Here is a 20,691-nt window from a genome sequence, read left to right on the forward strand (position 1 = left end):
TCGTGCAACAAATAAAAATAATGCCATTAAAAGTAGTAACGTCATAACGTAATAATGTCACAGTGCACCCAAAAAAAAAAAAATGGAGTTTAATCAATATCTAGTCGACGTATAAACTATACGCAACATATATCAGTTTTTACAATGTTTATTTTAATAAATATTGCTATAGAGATTATTTGTAGCGGTACGTAATACACAATAATGTCATCCATTATTAATATCATCGATAAGATCTCTCTACTTATGTTCTGGAAAAAAAAATCTTTTTATATAATTACATATAATTTGAATGAACATCTGTATATTCGAAAATAATTCTTAGGCGTTTCTTTCCCAGCAATTTCGTTTGTTTCATAACGACTCCAGAATTTTTCTTTTTTTTTTTTGTTTTTGTCGCAACAGCGTGGATTTCTGTAAAGTTGTTTTACATTGTATTACTATCAATCTACAAATTGTAAAAGAATCACATATATATCTCTCTTCTATGAGATTTGCACTACTACGGGATATTGCAAGAAGAGGAATCTCAATGTGCTCTCACATCTTTCTCTAAAAGGAAATATAGTATGATCTCGAAAGGATGAAAGGAAGAATTTATAAAGCGTGTATTTTAATATGAAAACAAAAGTCAAATATATTCTGTATGACCGACTGATAGACAGAAAGTATGCAGAAGAGAAGGATCATTATAAATATAAGATTGTTGCGGCACCGGGGATCAGAGAAGTGCCGTCGTTCGCAACCGGATTCTCTTCGGTCACGAATTATCGGTAGAAACGCATTATGATTTATGATAGTGTCGTACATATATATTGGTTCATATTTCGTGAGTTTTACGATTAATCGTAAAAGAGTTCTCTTGGCCAGATTCTTATTATTTTTCTCTTTCTCTTTAAATTCGCTGCTCTCTCACACATACACACACTCACACACACACATATATATATATATATATATATATATAATGCAGCACGTGGTTCTCTTCAGTTAGGCGTAATGTCACACACTTGGTTGATTTATCTTCAAAAAAAAAAAAAAAAATCGTTACAGTACGCTAAAAATTTCATTCGACGAATCCCGCATTGTCGGTTTCGTAATGAATCGTTAATAAGGGCATTTGCGTGCACGGTTGCGCGATACATGAGATCAATAGCGGTGTTTGCTGTTGTTGCATTTAATATGCTACACTCGTCGCTCGCAGCGATATAAACTTAATTGCTACGCAATGACAATAAGTACGCAGTTAAATGTATGTTTTGTGGAAGCGCACAAGACGTTAATAACTAATAGTAATATGTAAAAAAAAAAAAGAAAAAGAAAGAAAAAACGTCCGCGGTATACTCTTTCCATTGGAAATTGCGATCCGATTCGAGACGCCGAAAATCTCGAGCGTTGTAAAAACGAAAAAAAGCCTTTTTATTGTCAACTCGCCAACTTAATAAATTAGCTATGTAATATCAGAGAACTTATAAATTATATTCAGGAAGCAGGTATTACAAAAAAACCTGGATCTTCTTTTGTGCATGTCTCTAAATCTTTCTCTTTCTTTCTTTCGCTCTCGCTCTCTCTCTTACACACACGCCCCGAGAAAGAGTGGCCGAACGAAAAATCTAACGTAAAAATTAAGTACTTTGTTAACGCACGTCTTCCTCCTTGTCGCGCCAAGTGTAAAACGATGCATTTGGAAATAGGAAAAACTTACCTATTAGCGATCGATTAATTATCTCGTTATTAATTTATTATGATAAGAGAACATCGTTATATGTAGTAACTAAAATAATTGTACATATATATGTATGTGTATACGCGTAGGCGATCGCATGTGATTCTTATGTGCACGCGATGTGTACGAGTATACACAAATAAATATGTAAAGCGAATGTATATTTACACATGATGATTATGTAATTGTGTCTGTATGTGTGTGTTTTTCTTTGCGTCTGCATGTGGGTGTTATATATGTGTGTTTGTGTATATCACAATAAACTCAATGTATACGATATTATCTCGCATAATATTAATTGCTTATCAAGCCAGCCTTCTCTCAGATGGAATTAAATCCAAGATAAGTAAATTAGCCAAAAAAAAAAAAGAGGAAAAAGAACCACTACAGCATACGTCCTGGTCAGGTACACGTATTTCACGATCGATACTTTTTTGACGAATTAGTAGTCTCCTTGAACTTTATTTTTCGCTTTTTTTTTCTTCGCTGACAAGCCCGTCGTTTTTAAGCACTTAAAACTCGTTGTCCAATGAAATCGACAAATATTATAACGTAAATTGACCTTTTTAGAACGAAATGACTATGCCACGCAAGTGCCCCCGACAGTTATACCGATACGTTTACGAAGCGGTATCAAAGTTCCTTTCCGACAAATATTTACATGTCTGTATAGTCTTCGCGGATGTTATCCGTGTACAAACAAGTGTAAGCAAACGCAAATCTAAAATCGAAACTTATCAACGAACGAATTTTATTCGCAAGAGCAAAGGTAAGTATAATATCTTTGACACTGGGACACAACAATTCGGAAAATAGAAAATGCACATACGGTTTTTACCATTTCTTTCACTCCCCCCCCCCCAAAAAAATAAAACTAGCAACCATAGGAGTTGTTTCGTGCATTAAAAAGAGTACACGAATACACGATATGCACGTTACTAACGTATGCAAATTAGAAAACTTCTACGTAACGTTTCTTACAAGTAACAAACTAGCACTGCTCTTTTGAGGACAAACTCAAAATTTAATAATATACACATTGTGCAGGAAAGCCTTTACAACGTCGTCCTTTATGTCGATCATTCCGGGAGACCGGGGTGGACTCAATTCGCAATTCGCATCATCGAACAAAGTCCAAATGCTAAATCTTAGTAAAGGGAGAGGAGTTCTGTATTCTTCTTTCCATTAGAAGGCGAAAAAGTTCGAATGTTGGATATCTAGTAAATATTTGTGCTTGTAGAACTTCCTCCATCGCTTGACTAGTTGGTCATGATCCCACTACTAGTGTCCATAAGTAAATTGTCATGACAGTGCTTTGTATGTACAATTATGGAAGAATGACCTCGTAAATAGTTAACAAGTTTACACAACATTTGCAACGTAATGAAGCAAGTACTGGCTTTCTTGCGGATAGAATAAAAAAAACGCCAACTTTATTATAATGATTAATTGTTCAATCAATTCCACACGCACACACATACACACACGCACACACACAAAATCCTTTGATCATTAATCAATTATTCGTAATGCCATCGTATGCTCTTAAACAACTCTTCCGAAATATTCCACGTGGGCCAATTAAAATTAAAATAAAGTAATCATTTCCTTTTCTCATTAATTTTTCAAGGTGAAGGTACATAAACCTACAGAAATCGAAATTATAACATATAGCACCCACTCGAATACACCGTAAGTGAATTGATAGACTGATGGAGATCACATCGTTTTAGCGAATATTTAAAATTACTGGGCGCTTAGATATACGCCATGTACAAATTGTTATGTTTTTATAAGAGTAAACAGATCTCTCAGGTAAACATTATGTACCACACCTTCAATGGTGTCATAAAGCTTTTGTCAAAGTCATGTACTATTTTCTGTACATATATGTATATGTATAGATATGTATTTATATGTGTATATATATGTATGTAATTGATATACATATATATATAAACATATAGCGTGTACATATATATACATATTGTACACAGATACATACGTTAAGAGTAACAATTAAAAAAAGGAAAAAACAAAACTTCTCTTTTTCAACTCTGAAAATTATATTAATGGACGTCACAGTAAGAAAAAAGAACTTTATCCACATTTTTATATCTAGTCACAATGTAGTTTTATCAACTTTTTCAATGCTAAGTAATGAAATAAATATTCCTCTTAGTTAAATAAAGCGATCTTAATACGAAAATAACTTTTTTTTTCTATCTTTGTACTCGTAATAAAATTATCCTTTTTTTGCGTTTAAACTCTTTTAAACCAAATGTATGGCATTACATAGTCTCATATACCAGCATGATAATTAATGCCATGTTTTTTTCTTTTCTTTTTTTTAAATTAAATCAAGTTAGCCATCACATCTTTTCATTACTAACGTGCTCTATGAATCAATCATTCTTATCACATGGAAATTTAATTTTTTTTTAATCCTGCGAAAAATGCAATGGCTACACTTTACGCCGTTTTGAAAGCCAATACATAAAACAAACATTATTAAACTAAAAGTATGAAAATTTAAAAGCACAAAAATACGCGCATGTGTGCATGTGAGAGTATCATCAGTACGGACATTACGATTATCTAAAAACAAAAAAAAAATTTGGCGTCGCGACATTTACTTTGATCCTTCCTGGATAATGCTTGTACTTCTTTCTATGTTGTCAATGGCTATTTCTCCATGATGATCGCGTAACATAAAATGGCTCAATATGCCAATGATATTTAAATAGTTTGTATGATGGACTAGCTTCAGTTATACCGACTTGAATAAGAATGCATCTTTGACAAGTCATCGTATGTTTAGGCATATGCTGCAGGAAGATCGTAACACGGATATCAACTCTCTTTCCAACTTCTCCCTTATCGTGACTTTGGTATTAAAAAAAAATATCTTATCATTTTTCTTATACTCTACATAAAGATCGATTTGAAACGTCAAATCAACATGTTAAAGTCATACATATGTATAAAAAATCTATATCATAACGTTAAGCATATGACAAAATGTATAAGACAAACTTGCCGAGGTATTCTTGTAGAGTACAAAATATATTTTTTTTACTAACATATAAACTAACGGTTAGATATATCGATTTTTTAATTAGTCATCACTGTCATCGATATTTATGCATGTACAATTGAGACATGTATAATTACGCATGCGCGTAATTATGCATGTATAATTACGATTACGCAAGCCGATTGTTTCTCAATAAATCGTTACACACCCGTAGAGATCAACCTGCAGCATAAATGTTACAAATTAAAGACTGTCACTGGATTTCCTCGACATTCTAGAAACCAGTGCCGCGTCGCGTGATCATAAGTAATGTCAACGGTTCCTTTTTTTTTTCATCTTTTTTCGAAACGACAAGACACGAATACAAAATATGTTTCGCGAAGTTTCTCATGGAAGACTTCCAGGTTTTGTTTTTACATTGGGGAGATGGATCGGTATATATAATAAAAATATGTCTTGTCTTTAAAGAAGACGTGTGCAGAAAGGATTCAGCGGCTGAGAGATCCGCATTTTTTTGCGTTACTTGTGAACTAAATGACAACATTTCCACGGAGAAACTTGAAACATTCTTTTGTAGTTGATGTATCCTACTACTCGGGTTTCTGATGAGAGAATTGCAGTTCCTTAAGCTTCGGTCGACGCTACAAGGGAACTTTTAGGCGTGTACGCTGTCGCATTCGGATCCAAATTTGACACGGTACACCCCGGACAAGGACTTTCATTCGAACGTATTTTTGTTCCTGCTACTCTCACTTCACTATTTAAACGAAGCTTGGACGTCGCACAGGTTGGCGCTGGACCAAATGTGTCTTGTGGCATCACAGCTAAATCTTGCGCTATTTTTGTTTTCAACATCTCGATTTCTTTTTCTTGAGATCTGATTAAGCCTGATTTAACAGAAAATAATATGATACATACATTGCCGGCGGCAATAAAGTGTGCGGTATAACATATGTGTCCCTATTTCCTTCAATAAATGTTCACGCTTACTTCGATCGTACATACATATATTGCAAATATTCAGAAATAAAATATATGAAACATTAAAAAAAAACGTAATTACGCAAAATGTATGAAAGTTGCGTGATGTGTTTTAATTACTTACCTTCACGGATTTCTAATTGCCGCTTAACTTCGCCGAGTGCCGAAAACAAATCCAGTTTTATACGCGTCTCCGCGCTCAAGCTGTTTTCCAAATGAGCGTTTTTATCTTGCAGCGCATTGAGTGCAGGGAGTAGAATTTCACATTCTCTGTGGCTCTCTTTACAACGCACTGCGTCGTTCTCCAATGCGTTACATCTGAATCAACATACGATATACAGATTTGCGCATTGCTCATTTTACATTGTTTCGCAGTTATTTAAAATTCAAGATCGTTTTTACGGGGATTCATTTCCTCTTACCTTTCTTCCTTCAATTTGAGTTCTCGGCGCAGATTTTTAAGGTCCTGTTCCATTTGAGATCTTCGACTCTTGCACGCGTCAGTGCACTCCTGCCGGATAAGCGGAGGTGGCGGCGGCGGAATCGCGGAGCGTGCCTCTTCGGCGGCTCGTCGTGCCCTTCGCTCGGAGAGCAAGGACGCTTCGCATGCGTTACGTTGCTTTCGCTCTTCCGCAATTCGCTTTTCCAATGATGACACTGTCTGCTTATCCAATTGACGCGCCGTCACTAGACCATGTAATCTACAATGTTAAAATTTATATTATAGGATTGGGTTATCTATTTATAATCCAAAGATCAAAGTAAAAATTTTCTTTCTCCCTTTTCTCTGTGTACTATATTTTACCGCAAATTAAAATTAAAAAAAAAAAAAAAAAAAAAAATACAATTTTAAACATCTAATGATAAAAATGTGTCGTAGTATTTTACGATAAAATTTATAGAATTTATAAAAAGAGTTGTATAATAAAGTAGACAAACTTTTTAATATTTAAACATTTTTTTTAAATAAAGTTTTTATAAATGTCAAATATAATTATTATTAATTATTTATCCTTCATTATTGAATTTTCACAATACAAACTTTAACATTTTATATACCTTTTATGTATTTTCAGATTTCAATTTTTAACAAGCTGAAAATATTGATGACTTTTTTGCTACTAAACATGATTTTTGTCCAAATATTAACATATGCAGGACAGAACGTAATAATTAATTTGATTTCAATGCATATTTAAATCTGCATGTAATACGTAAAACAATCAAATAACAAATGTTTTAATTTAATTAAAATTTGAATAAATCATTACAAAAAAAACTTTATAGCTAGATATTCTCTTTCAGAAATATTATATTAATTCACTTACTTGCTTTGCAATTGATCGTTATCATGTTGGAGTTGTTGAATGTCGTTCTTCGCTTGCCGCTCTCCGTTGAGCAAGACATTAATTTGCGATCGTAATTCTTGTTCCAACTGCCGACTTGACTGCAAATCTGACTTCAAACGTTTTATGTCCGCCTCGAGCCTGCGACACACCAGTAACCTATTTCAACGACAAATCATGCTGAAGAGAAACTGACGAGGAGGTCTACTAGAGGCATGCAAGACGGTAATAGGATTTGTGATATCTAAATGTGAAGTACGATATACCAGATTTTTCATTAGAGTTTCAATCTGTGCCTTCGAAAACATGTGGGATTAGCAGAATTTCTGTATAGCGACTCTTACAATAATGTATAATTTACAAGAAAAGTTTCTCTCGTACGATATACCTTTGATAATAATCGTCTTGCTGTTTCTGTTGCTCCGCCGTGACGTCGCTCGTATTTTTAACCTGCTTCTTACGCTCCCGTTGGGCATTGGTAGTCGACGATGAATCCCGGCTTTCCTTCACGTTATTCCATTTTCCCGTTACCGAACCGTTCGTTTGCGATTTTATCGTAGTGTGTCCGCAACCCTTGATAGATTTATCCTTTTCTACCTCGTTTACGTCAAAATCATTTACAGACCTGTTTTGAAGAAAATCGCGCCGATAAGTATTTTACGTGAAACTGAAGTGTGGCTAAGGAGAGATAAATTTTTCGATATGAAAAATCGACCGTACCCCACCCTCTCGATGAGTTGTATGTCACTGTGCGATACCGTGCTTCCGTTACTGTGTATAAATCTCTTGTCGCTTTTGTCCGACGGTGAATTGTTTGACACATTGTGTTTATTATGCTGCTCTTCCTGCTTTTCGCTCTTGTCTAAGGATTTCCTATGAGTACTCTTGGTAGTAGCACTCTGTGTTTGTGACGTGACCTGGCTACTATTGTGTACCCCGCCATTTTGTACGTTCGTTTCTATGGAATTGTTATTACCCTCTGGAAGAACAAGCGGAGACAATTAAGATGCGTGTAATCACGGCGATTACAGCGGCATGCTGTATGTCACACTCGGGGGATAATGATTGATAATAAATACAAGCTACCTCTGCTTTTTTCAGGGCTTGGATTATACTGTGGACTCAATTTGTGTGCTTGAGTTTTGACGTGTTGTTCTAGCGACGCAGTGACCTGCTGTGTCTGTGGCTGCACCTGCGGTTGGATTTGCTGCATCGACATAGCTTGTTGCTCTAGAGGCAGTGCTTGCTGCAGTAACTGCAGGTAGAACTCGTTCTCCTTTGCCACGTCTTTCTGTTTTCTCTGTCAAGGGCAAAAATCGAGGCACATAAATATTATTCATCGTGACGAGCGCATTGGGCAAAAACATTACATGTATTTTATAAATAAATCAGCGTGTAAAACTGTGTATAAATCTCTTGTCGCTTCTTTTGTCCGACGGTGAATTGTTTGACACATTGTGTTTATTATGCTGCTCGAAGACTAACCTGCCTCATTCTGTAGCCTACATAGCTCTTGAAACCAAAGCCCAATGTAACTACAGGATAGCCAATGCTGGAAAACAGAAATCGTATTGCAGAAATATTTACTTGGAGCGAACGGACGTAAACAGATTACATATTATACTAATATATCAATTAGTACAATAATCTATTTACATGCGTTCGCTCCAAGATACATGTGACGTAACATAATGTTTTTATATACTCTGCAAAAAAAAACAAAGATAAAACTATTACCAATGTGCTGCAAACGGCCGACAGAGGTCTAGGTGAAATGGCATATGTCGTAAGTCACGCAACCGCACTGCTGCTTCTATATATAGAAATAGTAGCCACAGCATCACAGTTGGTAGACACACTCCTTTATCTGTAAATAAAATATGAATACGTTTGATTAATGTTTTATGTATCCATTAAAAATAAATGATTCCTACAAATATAGTTCCTCATGCATGGTTCCAAGCACGAACCGTGTATGAGGAATATTTTGACGGATATACATATTATACATTTGTCCGTACTTCAAAGAAATTCGTTTTATGCGTACCTGTGTGCCAGACGTATTGCACCCAAACGTAAGTGCTGGCAGCAAAAAACAGCCAATGCACGGGGATAAAAAAGAAGCAAATCATGTCTGACGTAAGTGCAATACAAATAAAAAATACAGAGAAGGCCTGTAAGAGAGAGAAAAAAGAGACAATGAGATTTTACATGTACACGATGTGATGTCCGATGTTGTATCATATTTCAATAATTGAGTAACGTCGACACTTACCAAGCCTTGATATTTAAAGGAATCGTAAACGCTTCGGAGGAGTAGCCAGAACGGCCACAAAAATTCAAAACGGAATTCCAAAATGAAGTCTGCCAAGATCACCATGATCCATAGTAGAAGAAACTTCAGATAAAGCAAGGTACTGAAACAAACAAGCGTAATTAATTCAATGTCCGCTATATCTTTGCCACTTGCTGGATTAAAATTTACGACGAACGACACACATATCTGCTGTACATCTATCTTGGATCTGTTCTTTGTAGCTAAGCCAGCGTACGCTCGTACTTGAGTTGACATAAATGTAAATATACTTTGAAGCTTGACAAAAGCGAGAAAGAAGAATTTAATACAGTCCAGCGACAAGGAACGAATCTACTGTATGTAAGAGCCTACTGATCTTTGCAAGGTCAATCAGCACTTTCTTTCAAAATATCAGATAAATATGTTTGGACCGCAAGATACGAGATACAAGTTGGCGTCTTCGAAAACACGGAGAGCTTACATAACGCCGATCGAGATCTCGTGTTCTCCGAATGGAAAAAGAGAGCAAGAAGAAGAAGAGAAATCCATCGGTTATCGCGTCTGTTTTACTCCGTTATCGCGGCTGCTCAGCCGCGGTGCAGGCTGTACATGGAGCACATGGGACGCCGTAATGCGATAAGCTACACGGAGGGATGTTTTGGCTACACGAGGCTGCCGAGGCGAGAGAAAGACGGGGGGGAGGACGCCGGGGAACGAGGTAGAGATGCGTACGGATGTCTGACCCGCAGGTAAGTAAATGTCAAGCTAGACGAGAGCGCGGCGTCGACTCGGCGTCGCGGTTGCTCGGCGTTCATTCGCGCGCGATCGTCGCCGTCGACATCGTCATCAACAATATCATCGTCATCATTATTATGATCGTCGTTCTCGTCGTCGTCGTCGTCGTCGTCGCCGTGACCCGTAACACCTCGCGTCCTTTTCCGCGAGGTGGGCGAACGGGGAGGGGAGCGAAGCGTAGCGGAGCGGGGGAGGGGGGCGGGGAGGGAGGAGGGTTTTGGTTACGTTTTTTTGATTACGGAAGGAAAAACGGCCATTCCCCGAGCGTAGGTGTACGCCGTGTACGGCGTACGCATATGGCGGCGCGAGAATTTACCTTCCGTAGATCCCCTCGGTGAGCTTGTTGCGTTTCAAGGGCCTCCGAAGCTTACCGCACTCGACATTTCTCCTCTTCATATTCCTCACGGCACCTTTCACCACCAACCACCAAGGCTTTCCAAGCAGCGACGTTACTCGCGGGGCGCTTTACGGGGGGGTAAAACGGAAAAAAAGCGGGCCGCGGCGGCGGCGGCAGCGGCGGACACAACACACTCGCGGGGAGCCTACCACACTCGGCTGCTGCGCGCGGGGGTAACACACTCGCGTGCGGAAAAAAAAACTCGGGCTCGCTCTCTCTCGCGCGCGCGAACTTCTATCAGTCTCTTTTGTTGTCATTCGTCTGCGGACAGACTCGAGGTCTCACGGCGGTTTACCAAGCAGCTGATTGGTCCATCGCGGGACATGGCGCTTTAATCAGCGACGAGAAATCACCTGCCGATTGTATTAATCGCGCGGCGCCGCGCACCACCACCGTCACCATCACCCGCCGTCGCCGCCGTCAGCACCGTCGCCGCGCTCGTCCTGCGTCGCGAAAAATCACAAGGCGCTCGTCGCCTCCTTCGAAGCGTGCCGATCGCTCGCTCGCTCGCTCGCCGGCCAATCTCTCTTTCTCTCTCTTCCGCTCCTCTTATCAGCCTTCCTCCCTCTCTCTCTCTCTTTCTCCCCCACGATTTTCCGTCGCACGACGCGATTTCGGGGGCTCTCTCTACGAGCCTTTATCGATCGTAGATGTCTCCCGTCCCGACCGTGCTGCGGTCGGTCCATCAGCTCGTTTCACTCGCGTTAACAGCGCTCCGCGCGACCTGGCAACACGCGCCGCGCCGCGCTCTCCCCTCCACTTCCTCCTCCTCCCGCTCACCCACTCGTCTCCGGCGTCTCTAACTCTTTCGCTCACTCCTTGGCTTTCTCTCTCTTTCTCTCCCCGGCGCGCGTTACCAAGCGAGATGGCTTCCTCTCTCCTTTTCTCTCTCTCTCTCTCTCTCTCTCTCGTCGGAGGGACTTTCGTCTTTCGGCGCAGCTGCACCCGAGAACCGTTATACTGCACAGGACGATCGCGTGTTGCCTCGCGATTACGAAATCGCGAGGAGTCTGCCGTCGTCCGGTCACGTCCAGTGCGGCGAGACCGCCAGGTGCAATCGAGGAAAAAGGAAACGGGACCGCGCGCGCTTTCCCGCGCCTTTGTCAGCTTTGTCCCTCTCGGCCGCGCTTTCCGTCCTCCCCCCTCCGCGGCCGCCGCGCCGGTGATAAGGGCCGGGTCGCGAGCGTACGATCTTCCCGCCAAAAGCGCGAGCGTCCGTCGATCCTCGAGAGAGGAGTTCAATCTCGGATTGCGTTGCGCGCTGTCGGTGTGGCGCTCGTATGTTAATTCGCACACCGAGTCGTCCGGATCCCCGTCGTCGTGAGTCCTGACGAGGAGATCGCTCCCACGATCGTGCCTCTTGATGCCAAAAAGAAGGAAAGCAGCGTTAAGGGACTGACACGTTCGATATACTTGGTACAAATATTTTCTATTTCTCAAACGTCACAGAACGATTAATCCGAACAGCTGATATAGTGTCCCATATGTCGCAAATTCGCTTGTAACACGAGGAGCGGATAACTAATTCATATAACTTGTCGAGTTATTTCATTTCTAATTTGTATATTCAATTAACTTGTAAATCGGCGTTCGCGAAATATTTATACATATATTGATCACGAACGCACGCCGAGACGGGGGAGAAGGTGATAATAATATAGCTCGTAAACAAATAAATATCCAGGAAAAATAAAGGTAGTAAAACGTAATATGCATATATAAATACATCGATCATGTGTAACGTATAGCAAATATTGTTTTCTATAAAAGAGAATGTGCCGTTTTATTATCCGAGCCGCGAATTATGAATATTTACATTAACATGCGATATCGCTAATTATTCATTCGTCGATTATGCGAGCGAGATAAAAAAAAAAGCCGCACGCCTCGGTTGGCCGAGGGAGCGAGAGATCGTTAAGCTGCGCACATGCATGCATATACAAACAGCGAGGAACGAGTCCGACCAATTACGCGTCACCGCGCGTGAAGTGCGCGGCAATGTGACATGTGACGTTGGAGGCGCGATTGGTCGGTCTTATTCGCGGCACATTATACACGCACGATTATGCAAGTCCAACTGGATAAGGCTTTATAAACGCTCTATTTCGACATACGGAATTCCCGGAAGAAAGACACGGGCGTGTCATACTTGATGCCGCTCGACGTCGACGTGGCGGCGGCGGCGGCGGCCGGCGATTCTGCGAAGTTTATCGACTCTGCGCGTCAAGTGGACATTTCCCACACCGGATCGAGGGACTCGAGGGGAATCGAGCGGCTCGGCGTACGTTCGAACGACTCGGGTGTTTTCCAGAGCCGATTCGACTCTCGCATGAGGGTAGGAGAAGATATCCAGCCAAGAGAGGAAGAAGCAGCGAGGAGAGCTCGGTGTTCCGTCAGTTCGGCGAGGATGGAGAACGAGAAGTACTCGTCGGCCAATCGTAAGCTCAAGACTTACCTGTCGTACGGCGTCGTCCTCCTCGTCGTGTTCGCCTTCGCCGCGTACAAGGCGACGAAGGACAGGGCGACGGCGTCGGTGATCGCGACCACCCTCGTCGCGTCCGTCTTCCTCATCGTCTTCCTGATCTGCGACGTGACGCTGCGCCTGTGCCAGACGCTGGTCTCGTTCACCACGGACGTGGATCAGCAGTCCGGGGAGAGCTACTGGTCGGTGGCGAGGTACCACTTCGCCCTCAACACCCCGTCGGCGACCATCGTCGTCATCGGCGCGCTCCTCGTCCTCTGCCTGAGCATCACCATCCGCAGGTGTCCGGTGAGCTACGCCTGGGACTTCGGGCCGTACGTGTGCGTGCCGCTCATGATATTCTCCGTCTGCCTGTTCAGGATGAGCAACCTGGCCGAGTGGGAGACGGGATCGCTGTCCGATCTCAGCCATATGAAGGGTCTGGATTACGGCACCGGTATGGCGTACAACTTTTACTACGGCTACCTGCGACTCGTCCTACCGTCCAGCGAAACCGTCAAAAAGGGCATAATCGAGAAGATCGAGAACTTCGAGGACAATCACAACGTGACGTTTCCGGTGCACAAGCTGTTTGTCCTGATACCGTCGTCCGGGTACATCCCGCCGGACCTGAAGGAAGCGTCCGACCAGTGGATGGAGAGCGCGCACGAGCTGGAGGAGGATAAGCGCAACCGGGCCGGCAACATAGGCAGGACTTACCGCAACAACGTCTACAAGATATATCCCGATGGTAGAAATTCGGGCAGGGATCCGGTGTACGCGGTGGTGGAAGGCGCGACACCTCTGCTGACGTTTTACGAGGTGCAGAAGCACGATCATCCCGAATCTGCCGTGTACAAGCGAAACAAACGTAAGATTATCGAGATATTTTATACAAAACTGCACGAGATTTTGCAGAGCAACCCGCAAACCAGAGATTTATGTGAATTAATTTATTACAATGATAACGACGCGAATGGCGACAGAGTTAACGTTGCGACGATAATCTTGGAAAGGATATTTGAATTAGGTCGCTCTGCAAATAGATTAGGCGGCACACGTATGTCCTAAATGTGTGACAAGTTTCGTAAACTTATACCTGATAACTACTGCTATAAGTTTTATAAACATATACCTGATAGCGCTACTTCCATATGATTGTACTATTCTACATTTATGTATATTTCAACGACTGTTATACATAAATTTATCTAATATTTCTCTGTAGTGCAAAAGAAACGTAAGCGTTTGCACTGCATTTGACGAAATATCCTATGTCTATCTCGCCAAAGAATCTTAGTATCTGTAGAACCAGTTTTATGCATAACAGTCTTCAGCACTGAATGAATTTGCTATGAGAATATACATGACGCACAACAGTGTTTAAAAATTATGTTCGATTATGTTATTTTACTCGCAAGTAACGTATCTTTGTTTTCATATTTTAACTTTGTCTCAATGGATTTCGGACCAGTGAAACGTATTGCGACTACGTTATCTTTTTAGTCTACTTATTAATTTTCTCCATACTTGTAAAAATGTGACAGAGATTGAAATTGTGATTAATGCATGAGCGTAAAATTTTATATAATTTTATAATTCCTTAAATTCCTTTGCATGATTTTAAAACAGGAGCTATGTATATATGGAATGTCGTTTTATTACATAAAAGTCATAAAACTTTTTATTATGCAATATCTGTATATACGACTTGATTGGCCTCGAACTGTCAGGTTTTTATAAAAATATACAGTAAATACGACAACAGCGATTTACGATACGTTTCAATGCTCAATATAATCTTTTATACCTCATATAGTACTTAAACATTTTTGTACGATGTACGAAATAAAAACACAGTAAAATTTATATATGTATAAAACATGTATATGTATCATTTATTCACAGATACAAGTTCCTTACGAAACACACGTTACAATCGTCGCATTGGCCATTTATAAAAGGAAGACATATGTAAACAGATCGCTAATGTCGCGCGGACATTAAGCACCTTCACATCCACGGCCGTTCTTTATATGCAAATATACGTATTAACATCGGTCAAGAACTAGCGTCTTGAGAATTAAATGATTTGTATACAATACATATGAAATATAAGACAATGGCCTTCCGTGAAGGAGAAAATCTTTTAAAGATTAATAATTCTTAGTAAGACCACTGGTAAAAAGGCACAGAATTAAAGCGTGTTAGCCACGTAATCCATGCGATTGCCGTATGACTGATCCGACAATGCTCTCGAACGTGGCTACGAACACATTTCAATCGTCATGAACGATGGCACGTTGCCTCACATATCCATTTCGAACTGCTCCGCGGACTCCTCGATCACCAGAGAGTTGTTGTCTGTAACGTCACACAAACGTGAGGAAAAGTTCTCTCAATGCAATCGTTATTACGTGTATCGTCATAAGTAGAATGTCTCTCGAATAATATATCACCATATTTGTCTTGTATTTGTTTTTAGTAGGAAAAGCAAGAGAGAGGTCGCACGGGAAGAATCGTTTCAGAAAGTATAAAGCGAACTGACCTTTATTAACATTTTTGGCGGGGTGATCTTTCGTGATGGCCGGCGTGTTGCCCTTCAGCAATTCCGACGGTATGGTCAGCGTGCTCCGCGGTGGCGTTCGGGATATCGGGGAGTTCCGCAAGTTCATCAGAAACGCGCGTTCGTAAACGATGCGAGTACCTGCACGCAGAATTTGAAGATTTAATTTTCTATGGAATCTGCGATTATAATGAAGCTCCACTTTTTGTCTGTGGGTATGTTTTCAAGTTTTCATTATATATGAAAATATTCTTGAATATTAAATTAGGAGAACGGCTAGAGAGAGAGAAACATGTGTAAGAGAAAACCCATGTATCTGTTGCAACGCAATTTGTATTTTTATAGGTGACGCCGTAATTCTCGCGATTAAAAATTATCTGATAAGGTCACGTATTAACGGCTGTGTTGAACAAAGTTAAGTCGGTTTTATCGCAAGTCCGACATTTAATCGTAATTTTATGGTTGTCGATTAGGTAGAAGCTTTCGGTGAATCTTCAGGCAGTTTTCTAGAGGAAAAAATAATGCAGCAAATAAGACTACAGTAGGAGGGAACAATGGACCGATTTTCAAGAAAAATTCGTACGCGGGTTAACGACGCGCAGAAACGACACAATAGCCTGACAGTTATACGAAAAGCGGCGCACACTGCCTATTTATATAAGTGTATTTCTGTACACTGACACCTACCTAACTCTTGAAAGGAGTGCAAGGGTCGGCGAGGATGCCAAAACATAATGGCAGAAAGCAGAGATACGCGCGAAAACAAAGTCAACCGAGGGGACGTTCGAGTTTCTTTGTGTAAGTCACGTACGTTTTAGTCCGTGTAACATGAGTTTTTTTTTTTTACCCGACTGTTTTTCGTTCTTTTACGTACGAGATGAAATAAATTTGTACTCAAAGAAGCTCAAATAAGATTCATTTCGCAAAATTCTCTTTCAACAAAACGCATCATTACGTAAAAAATTCTCATAGAAAAGATTGTGCGCGTTGGGAGTACGATTTAATTAGAAGCTACGTGTGTCAACAATTAATTATTTACGATTTCTCTCCTATCCGGTAAAATCGTTCGTCAACCTGAAGAACGATAGGAATCAGTTTTTTTTTTCTTCTTCGCAGCATAGAAACACGCGTCCACCCGCGAGGCGGCTGCCTGTTGATCGTCATTGTTTACATATCGAGATGTTACGCGAGATTTACGAAGCGTCGCTCGCCGCCGCGCGCTAAAGTTATCCCGAAGGTCCGACCGACCGGCCGTTCTCGCGACGTTGTGTGTATACCCTTGTTTTTCACATCACCGCGACTTTCTGCGCGCCGCGCTGGCGTGGCGCGAGCGCGATAAACATTACGCGTCACCGATTACGCATCAGCCGACGTTCGGGCACGTATCGCGCGCGCGCGCACGCATTAATTCGGCCTTGGCTTTAACGCCCCAGGAAACGTCCCGCGGAGAGAGGAGGAGCAGGAGCGTGGTTGAGTGCACGCGACCTGACTTTGTTGGCTCACCTGGTTCGTACCGGCGGATCCGCCGACGATCTGGCGCTACCGAGTTTCGCTTGCGATCATGTTAAAAAAATAAAAAAAAAAGTAGAGGAGAACAACTGCCAACTGGATGGGCACACACGTAGCTCGTGAATTATCTACGTCTTGGCCAGATTTTTTTTATTTATATCACTAACGACTTTCGTATCTGGATATTTTCAACTCCAGCCGGAGACCGCGAGATTTTCTTGGGAAATCTATGGAAAAACTGGGAATCAGAATAGTGACGAAGACTTCATTTATACCTTTGGCCGTTCTCATTATACGTATAAATCGAGCAGATCTCGGAAAAAAAAACGATTTATCATTAGAAAATATTAACCTAAGTATCGGCAGGTGTTAGATTACTCTTTTCATAACATAGACTTGAGAAAGAGAACAAAATTATTGTATTGTCAACAATCGACTCTTTAAGAATAAGATAAAACAGATTTCTCAGAATTATCGGTATAGAGATATCCGGTAACAATACATCGCATCTATCAACCTTTAGAAGTCTTATCTGCGTGATTTCTCAGACAATTTTTCAGACAAATCAAGATGATAAATCGTTCAAACCGATCGTATTGAAAATAATTTAATCGCAATCTTTTGTGTATTTTTTTTATATTTTATTTTCAATGTTAGGTGCTTTAAGCCTCAAGAGTAAGGTTTCATTGAAGTCCACTTGAAACATTATCTGATAAGTGAACTGCAGTTGTTGCTCGTTAATAGCTAGCGATTAATAACTAAAAAGAATGTCATTTATCGCTCGAAACTATATCGCGTGCGTGGAAAATGCCGCCACGAAATCGGCGAAAGAATCGAGACATCCAGTATGAATCTATTTCACATTTTTTCTTTCTTTTTTTTTGGTGCTTCGCAGATGTATTTACTTCGCGCGACTCGCCTTTTCTCGCCTCCTCTTTATTCTTCCTCGCGATCGAAATGACGCGCATACGAGAAGTGTAAACATAAACGCGCGATAAGTTATCCTTCTATCGTTCGTTAAAAACGCAATAAGTAGAGCCCCGCATTCAATATCTCGCGTTCAATGTCGAGCCCGACGATCTGAACTTCAGCCTTAATAAGTTTAACCCCCTTCAAGATGTAGCAATGGGGATCTGTGGATGTGCCATTTTAATCATATTCGTTTTACTTCAGTAAATAACTTTTTCCTTGAGAGAATTTTTTGCTAATCAATTTCGATCAAATTTGATTACTTACTGCTCCCCCCGGGAAATAAAAGCCCAAATTTGTATCGCTTTTTACAGATAGTTAAAAAATTAACGTGGAATTTGGAAAAAAATACACTCTGCGGATTTACATATTTAACATGCTGTTACCTTTCTTCATAATACACGCAATTATAGTTTCTTATAAGAATTTATTAATTTGCTAATATAATTGAAGGCTATTTAATATATTAATATAATTTCAATATACATATTTATAATAATTATTTAACAGAGCAGTAAGTTGAATTTGAGCGAAATTGATTACTAAAAAAATTCTCTTTCTCTCAAGGGCAGAGTTATTCATTGAATTGGTGGCATAACTGATGTGTGATTCATTATAATAATTATATTTAACATAGACTATACGAAGGGGACACTCAAAGGTTACTAGAGATCTTTGATTAACGATCTGCCGGACGTCGCTCCGCATATCGGTTATGGATTAACGTCAAGGTCACGTTATCGCCGTCGAACTGATAATTGGACTACTTCGACGGGATATAATTTCGCGTGCGACGCAAAAGTCTCCGGATATTTTCCACGCAGACGGGCGATCAAACAAACCTGCGCGCCGAAACCGCGCAATTACGTAACACGCCATCGGCGTTATCGAGTCGCGCTCGCTCGCTCGCTCGCTCGCTCGCGTGCGCGTGTGCGTGCGTACGTCCGCACACGGGAGAGAAAGGGAAAGAGATACACAAGCGCATATCGCGCTGCTGCGCGTAAATACCAATGGCCTTGACGGGCCGTCTTGCACGTGCGCATTTTGTTTGCCGAGGTCGCGAAACGACTTCGAGCGCGGTGTCGAGGTGATCGCGAGATGATCCGCGCGACAATACAGCCTTTACTCCCTTTTATTCTCGCGGATCCCGGGACGCGAGTGGTTCTCTACGGAAGAAACAATTCTCTCTATTCCGTCCCGCCGACGTTCGTCCGTCGAACGGCGGCGATTTATTAATTGATCGCGAATGTGTCCTCAACAATACTCGTAAATACGCGTATTTCTCGTAAAAACAAGTTTCATTGTAGGCCGTCGACGGCTCGCGATACACAGCCTGTGGGAGCCTCGGAGCCGCGGAGGGGCTCTCGAGCGAAGCTAAGAGTCGAGTTATCAGGATTCTGGAGTCGGGAGAGAAAGGAGGAGAGAGAGAGAGAGAGAAAGACGGAAGACAAAACTGACCTCCCGGCGTCGTGGAGTAGAGCGTGCCCCCGGGGGTGGACGAGTAGTCGGTCGGCAGTTGATTGGGATCGTGAATGACGACCCTCTTGGATGGTATGCTCTGGCTCTGGGTGGCCTGTCTGGCGATGGGAGACGCCGACATCTCGTATAGCTTTATGTACGTTCTCTCTTGGATTCTGCGCGTCGATCTGGACGCGTCTCTTTTCTCTCTTTGTTTCTTCTTTCTTTCTTCTCTCTCCGCGTCACGTCCGCCGCGAGAAAAGCAGAGGTCCTTTATTTCTTTTTCTGGCGTGGTCGTCAATGATAAGCGTTGCGCAGTGAGCCACTCTCTCGACGGAGCGTGCACGCGATCCTTTAATGGAGGACGGGGACAGTCGGCGCGACTCCCTTTTGAACGACCGGCTGCGACTTCCTCGCGCTTCGGAGTCTCACGGAACCGGAGAGACCGATTTGCCACGTACGAATCTTTCAATCCGCGATCCGCGTATTCCTCGACGATGCACGCCGACGTCAACGCGACATAACCTAGTACGTTACGGGACGATGGACGACGACGAGGTGGACCGGTTGGGCCGACTCGTCTCACGCAATGTGCCGCGGAATGCGATAAGCCAACGTCCGCTTATATAAGTTTACCCCACCCCTTTCACCCTCTCGTGAATACTCGCGCGACGTCGGGAAGGGGAGGTGCCGAGGTGGTGCGACCGAACTCGCGACAAAAGACGCGTGAGATGCTTGGTAAGGTGGGGTGATCGCGGCATTCGCGGCACCTAACCTGCACTTCTCTCTCTCTCTCTCTCTCTCTCTCTCTGCACCAATAAAAATAAAGTGCAGCACTCGATATTAGATCTGTTTTTGATAGCTGAACCGGCTACACTAGTTCAGAGTTTATCTTTCTTCTTCCAATGTAGAAAGAGAAAGATAAACAGTGAAATAACGTGCAGCAGTTCCGCTGTAAAAAAACAGGCCTATTTTTTTAAGCCCGTGTCGGGCTACGCGTTGGGAGATTATGCGCGATGGATAATTGCGATCGAGTTGAAGATTAGAATTCGATAACTTGGAATAATTTTATTATCCGTTTATTTGTTCTAATCGACTGAAACGAGAAGGATGATTCTCACGCCAGCAATAAAGTGCAGCGATGAAATGG

At 41.7% G+C, this 20,691-nt stretch overlaps 3 protein-coding genes and 1 long non-coding RNA gene across 8 annotated transcripts; 2 read left to right on the forward strand and 2 right to left on the reverse strand.

Annotated features, from left to right (window-relative positions):
- Nucleotides 1-3,847: 3,847 nt before the first annotated feature.
- On the reverse strand, nucleotides 3,848-11,259 carry LOC105452451 (macoilin-1). Of its 4 annotated transcripts, none has more exons than XM_011693556.1 (12): nucleotides 10,498-11,259; nucleotides 9,366-9,507; nucleotides 9,138-9,264; nucleotides 8,828-8,957; nucleotides 8,576-8,642; nucleotides 8,174-8,390; nucleotides 7,811-8,069; nucleotides 7,479-7,715; nucleotides 7,073-7,231; nucleotides 6,167-6,445; nucleotides 5,869-6,062; nucleotides 3,848-5,650 (listed from the first exon to the last, which is right to left on the reverse strand). In XM_011693556.1, exons 1-12 carry the CDS (start codon nucleotides 10,575-10,577, stop codon nucleotides 5,388-5,390), a joined length of 2,154 nt encoding a protein of 717 aa, XP_011691858.1. In that variant the 5' UTR covers nucleotides 10,578-11,259; the 3' UTR covers nucleotides 3,848-5,387. The 4 variants fall into 4 exon arrangements, with proteins under 4 accessions (XP_011691858.1, XP_011691855.1, XP_011691856.1 ...); XM_011693553.1 differs by having other exon boundaries at nucleotides 7,073-7,249; XM_011693554.1 differs by having other exon boundaries at nucleotides 7,073-7,249; nucleotides 8,177-8,390; nucleotides 10,498-11,258.
- Nucleotides 11,260-12,100: 841 nt separating this feature from the next.
- Nucleotides 12,101-15,606, forward strand: LOC105452454 (stimulator of interferon genes protein). 2 transcript variants are annotated; one of them, XM_011693559.1, is made up of 2 exons: nucleotides 12,101-13,910; nucleotides 15,525-15,606. In XM_011693559.1, the coding sequence occupies exons 1-2, from the start codon at nucleotides 12,731-12,733 to the stop codon at nucleotides 15,584-15,586; spliced, it is 1,242 nt and encodes a 413-aa protein (XP_011691861.1). In that variant the 5' UTR covers nucleotides 12,101-12,730; the 3' UTR covers nucleotides 15,587-15,606. The 2 variants fall into 2 exon arrangements, with proteins under 2 accessions (XP_011691861.1, XP_011691860.1); XM_011693558.1 differs by lacking the exon at nucleotides 15,525-15,606 and having other exon boundaries at nucleotides 12,101-15,152.
- On the reverse strand, nucleotides 14,911-20,255 carry LOC105452453 (eukaryotic translation initiation factor 4E-binding protein 2). The gene is made up of 3 exons (XM_011693557.1): nucleotides 19,542-20,255; nucleotides 15,588-15,746; nucleotides 14,911-15,403 (listed from the first exon to the last, which is right to left on the reverse strand). Exons 1-3 carry the CDS (start codon nucleotides 19,681-19,683, stop codon nucleotides 15,348-15,350), a joined length of 357 nt encoding a protein of 118 aa, XP_011691859.1. The 5' UTR covers nucleotides 19,684-20,255; the 3' UTR covers nucleotides 14,911-15,347.
- On the forward strand, nucleotides 15,729-16,507 carry LOC105452452. The gene is made up of 2 exons (XR_974730.1): nucleotides 15,729-15,820; nucleotides 15,951-16,507. It is a non-coding gene; the product is annotated as an uncharacterized LOC105452452 (long non-coding RNA).
- Nucleotides 20,256-20,691: the final 436 nt, after the last annotated feature.

The sequence above is a fragment of the Wasmannia auropunctata genome, unplaced genomic scaffold (genome assembly GCF_000956235.1).
Source record: "Wasmannia auropunctata unplaced genomic scaffold, wasmannia.A_1.0 LD336031.1, whole genome shotgun sequence".
NCBI classification, from domain to species: Eukaryota; Metazoa; Arthropoda; class Insecta; order Hymenoptera; family Formicidae; genus Wasmannia; species Wasmannia auropunctata.

Coding starts and splice junctions, on each gene's coding strand:
- LOC105452451 (XM_011693553.1), bottom strand. CDS start 10,577: ATGAAGAGGAGAAATGTCGAGTGCGGTAAGCTTCGGAGGCCCTTGAAA. Junction 8,070..8,173: donor CCCTGAAAAAAGCAGAGGTA/GCTTGTATTTAT, acceptor TTGTTCTTCCAG/AGGGTAATAACAATTCCATA. Junction 5,651..5,868: donor GCAATTAGAAATCCGTGAAG/GTAAGTAATTAA, acceptor CTGTTAAATCAG/GCTTAATCAGATCTCAAGAA.
- LOC105452454 (XM_011693558.1), top strand. CDS start 12,731: ATGCCGCTCGACGTCGACGTGGCGGCGGCGGCGGCGGCCGGCGATTCT.
- LOC105452453 (XM_011693557.1), bottom strand. CDS start 19,683: ATGTCGGCGTCTCCCATCGCCAGACAGGCCACCCAGAGCCAGAGCATA. Junction 15,747..19,541: donor CTACTCCACGACGCCGGGAG/GTCAGTTTTGTC, acceptor TTCTGCGTGCAG/GTACTCGCATCGTTTACGAA. Junction 15,404..15,587: donor CGCCAAAAATGTTAATAAAG/GTCAGTTCGCTT, acceptor GTGACGTTACAG/ACAACAACTCTCTGGTGATC.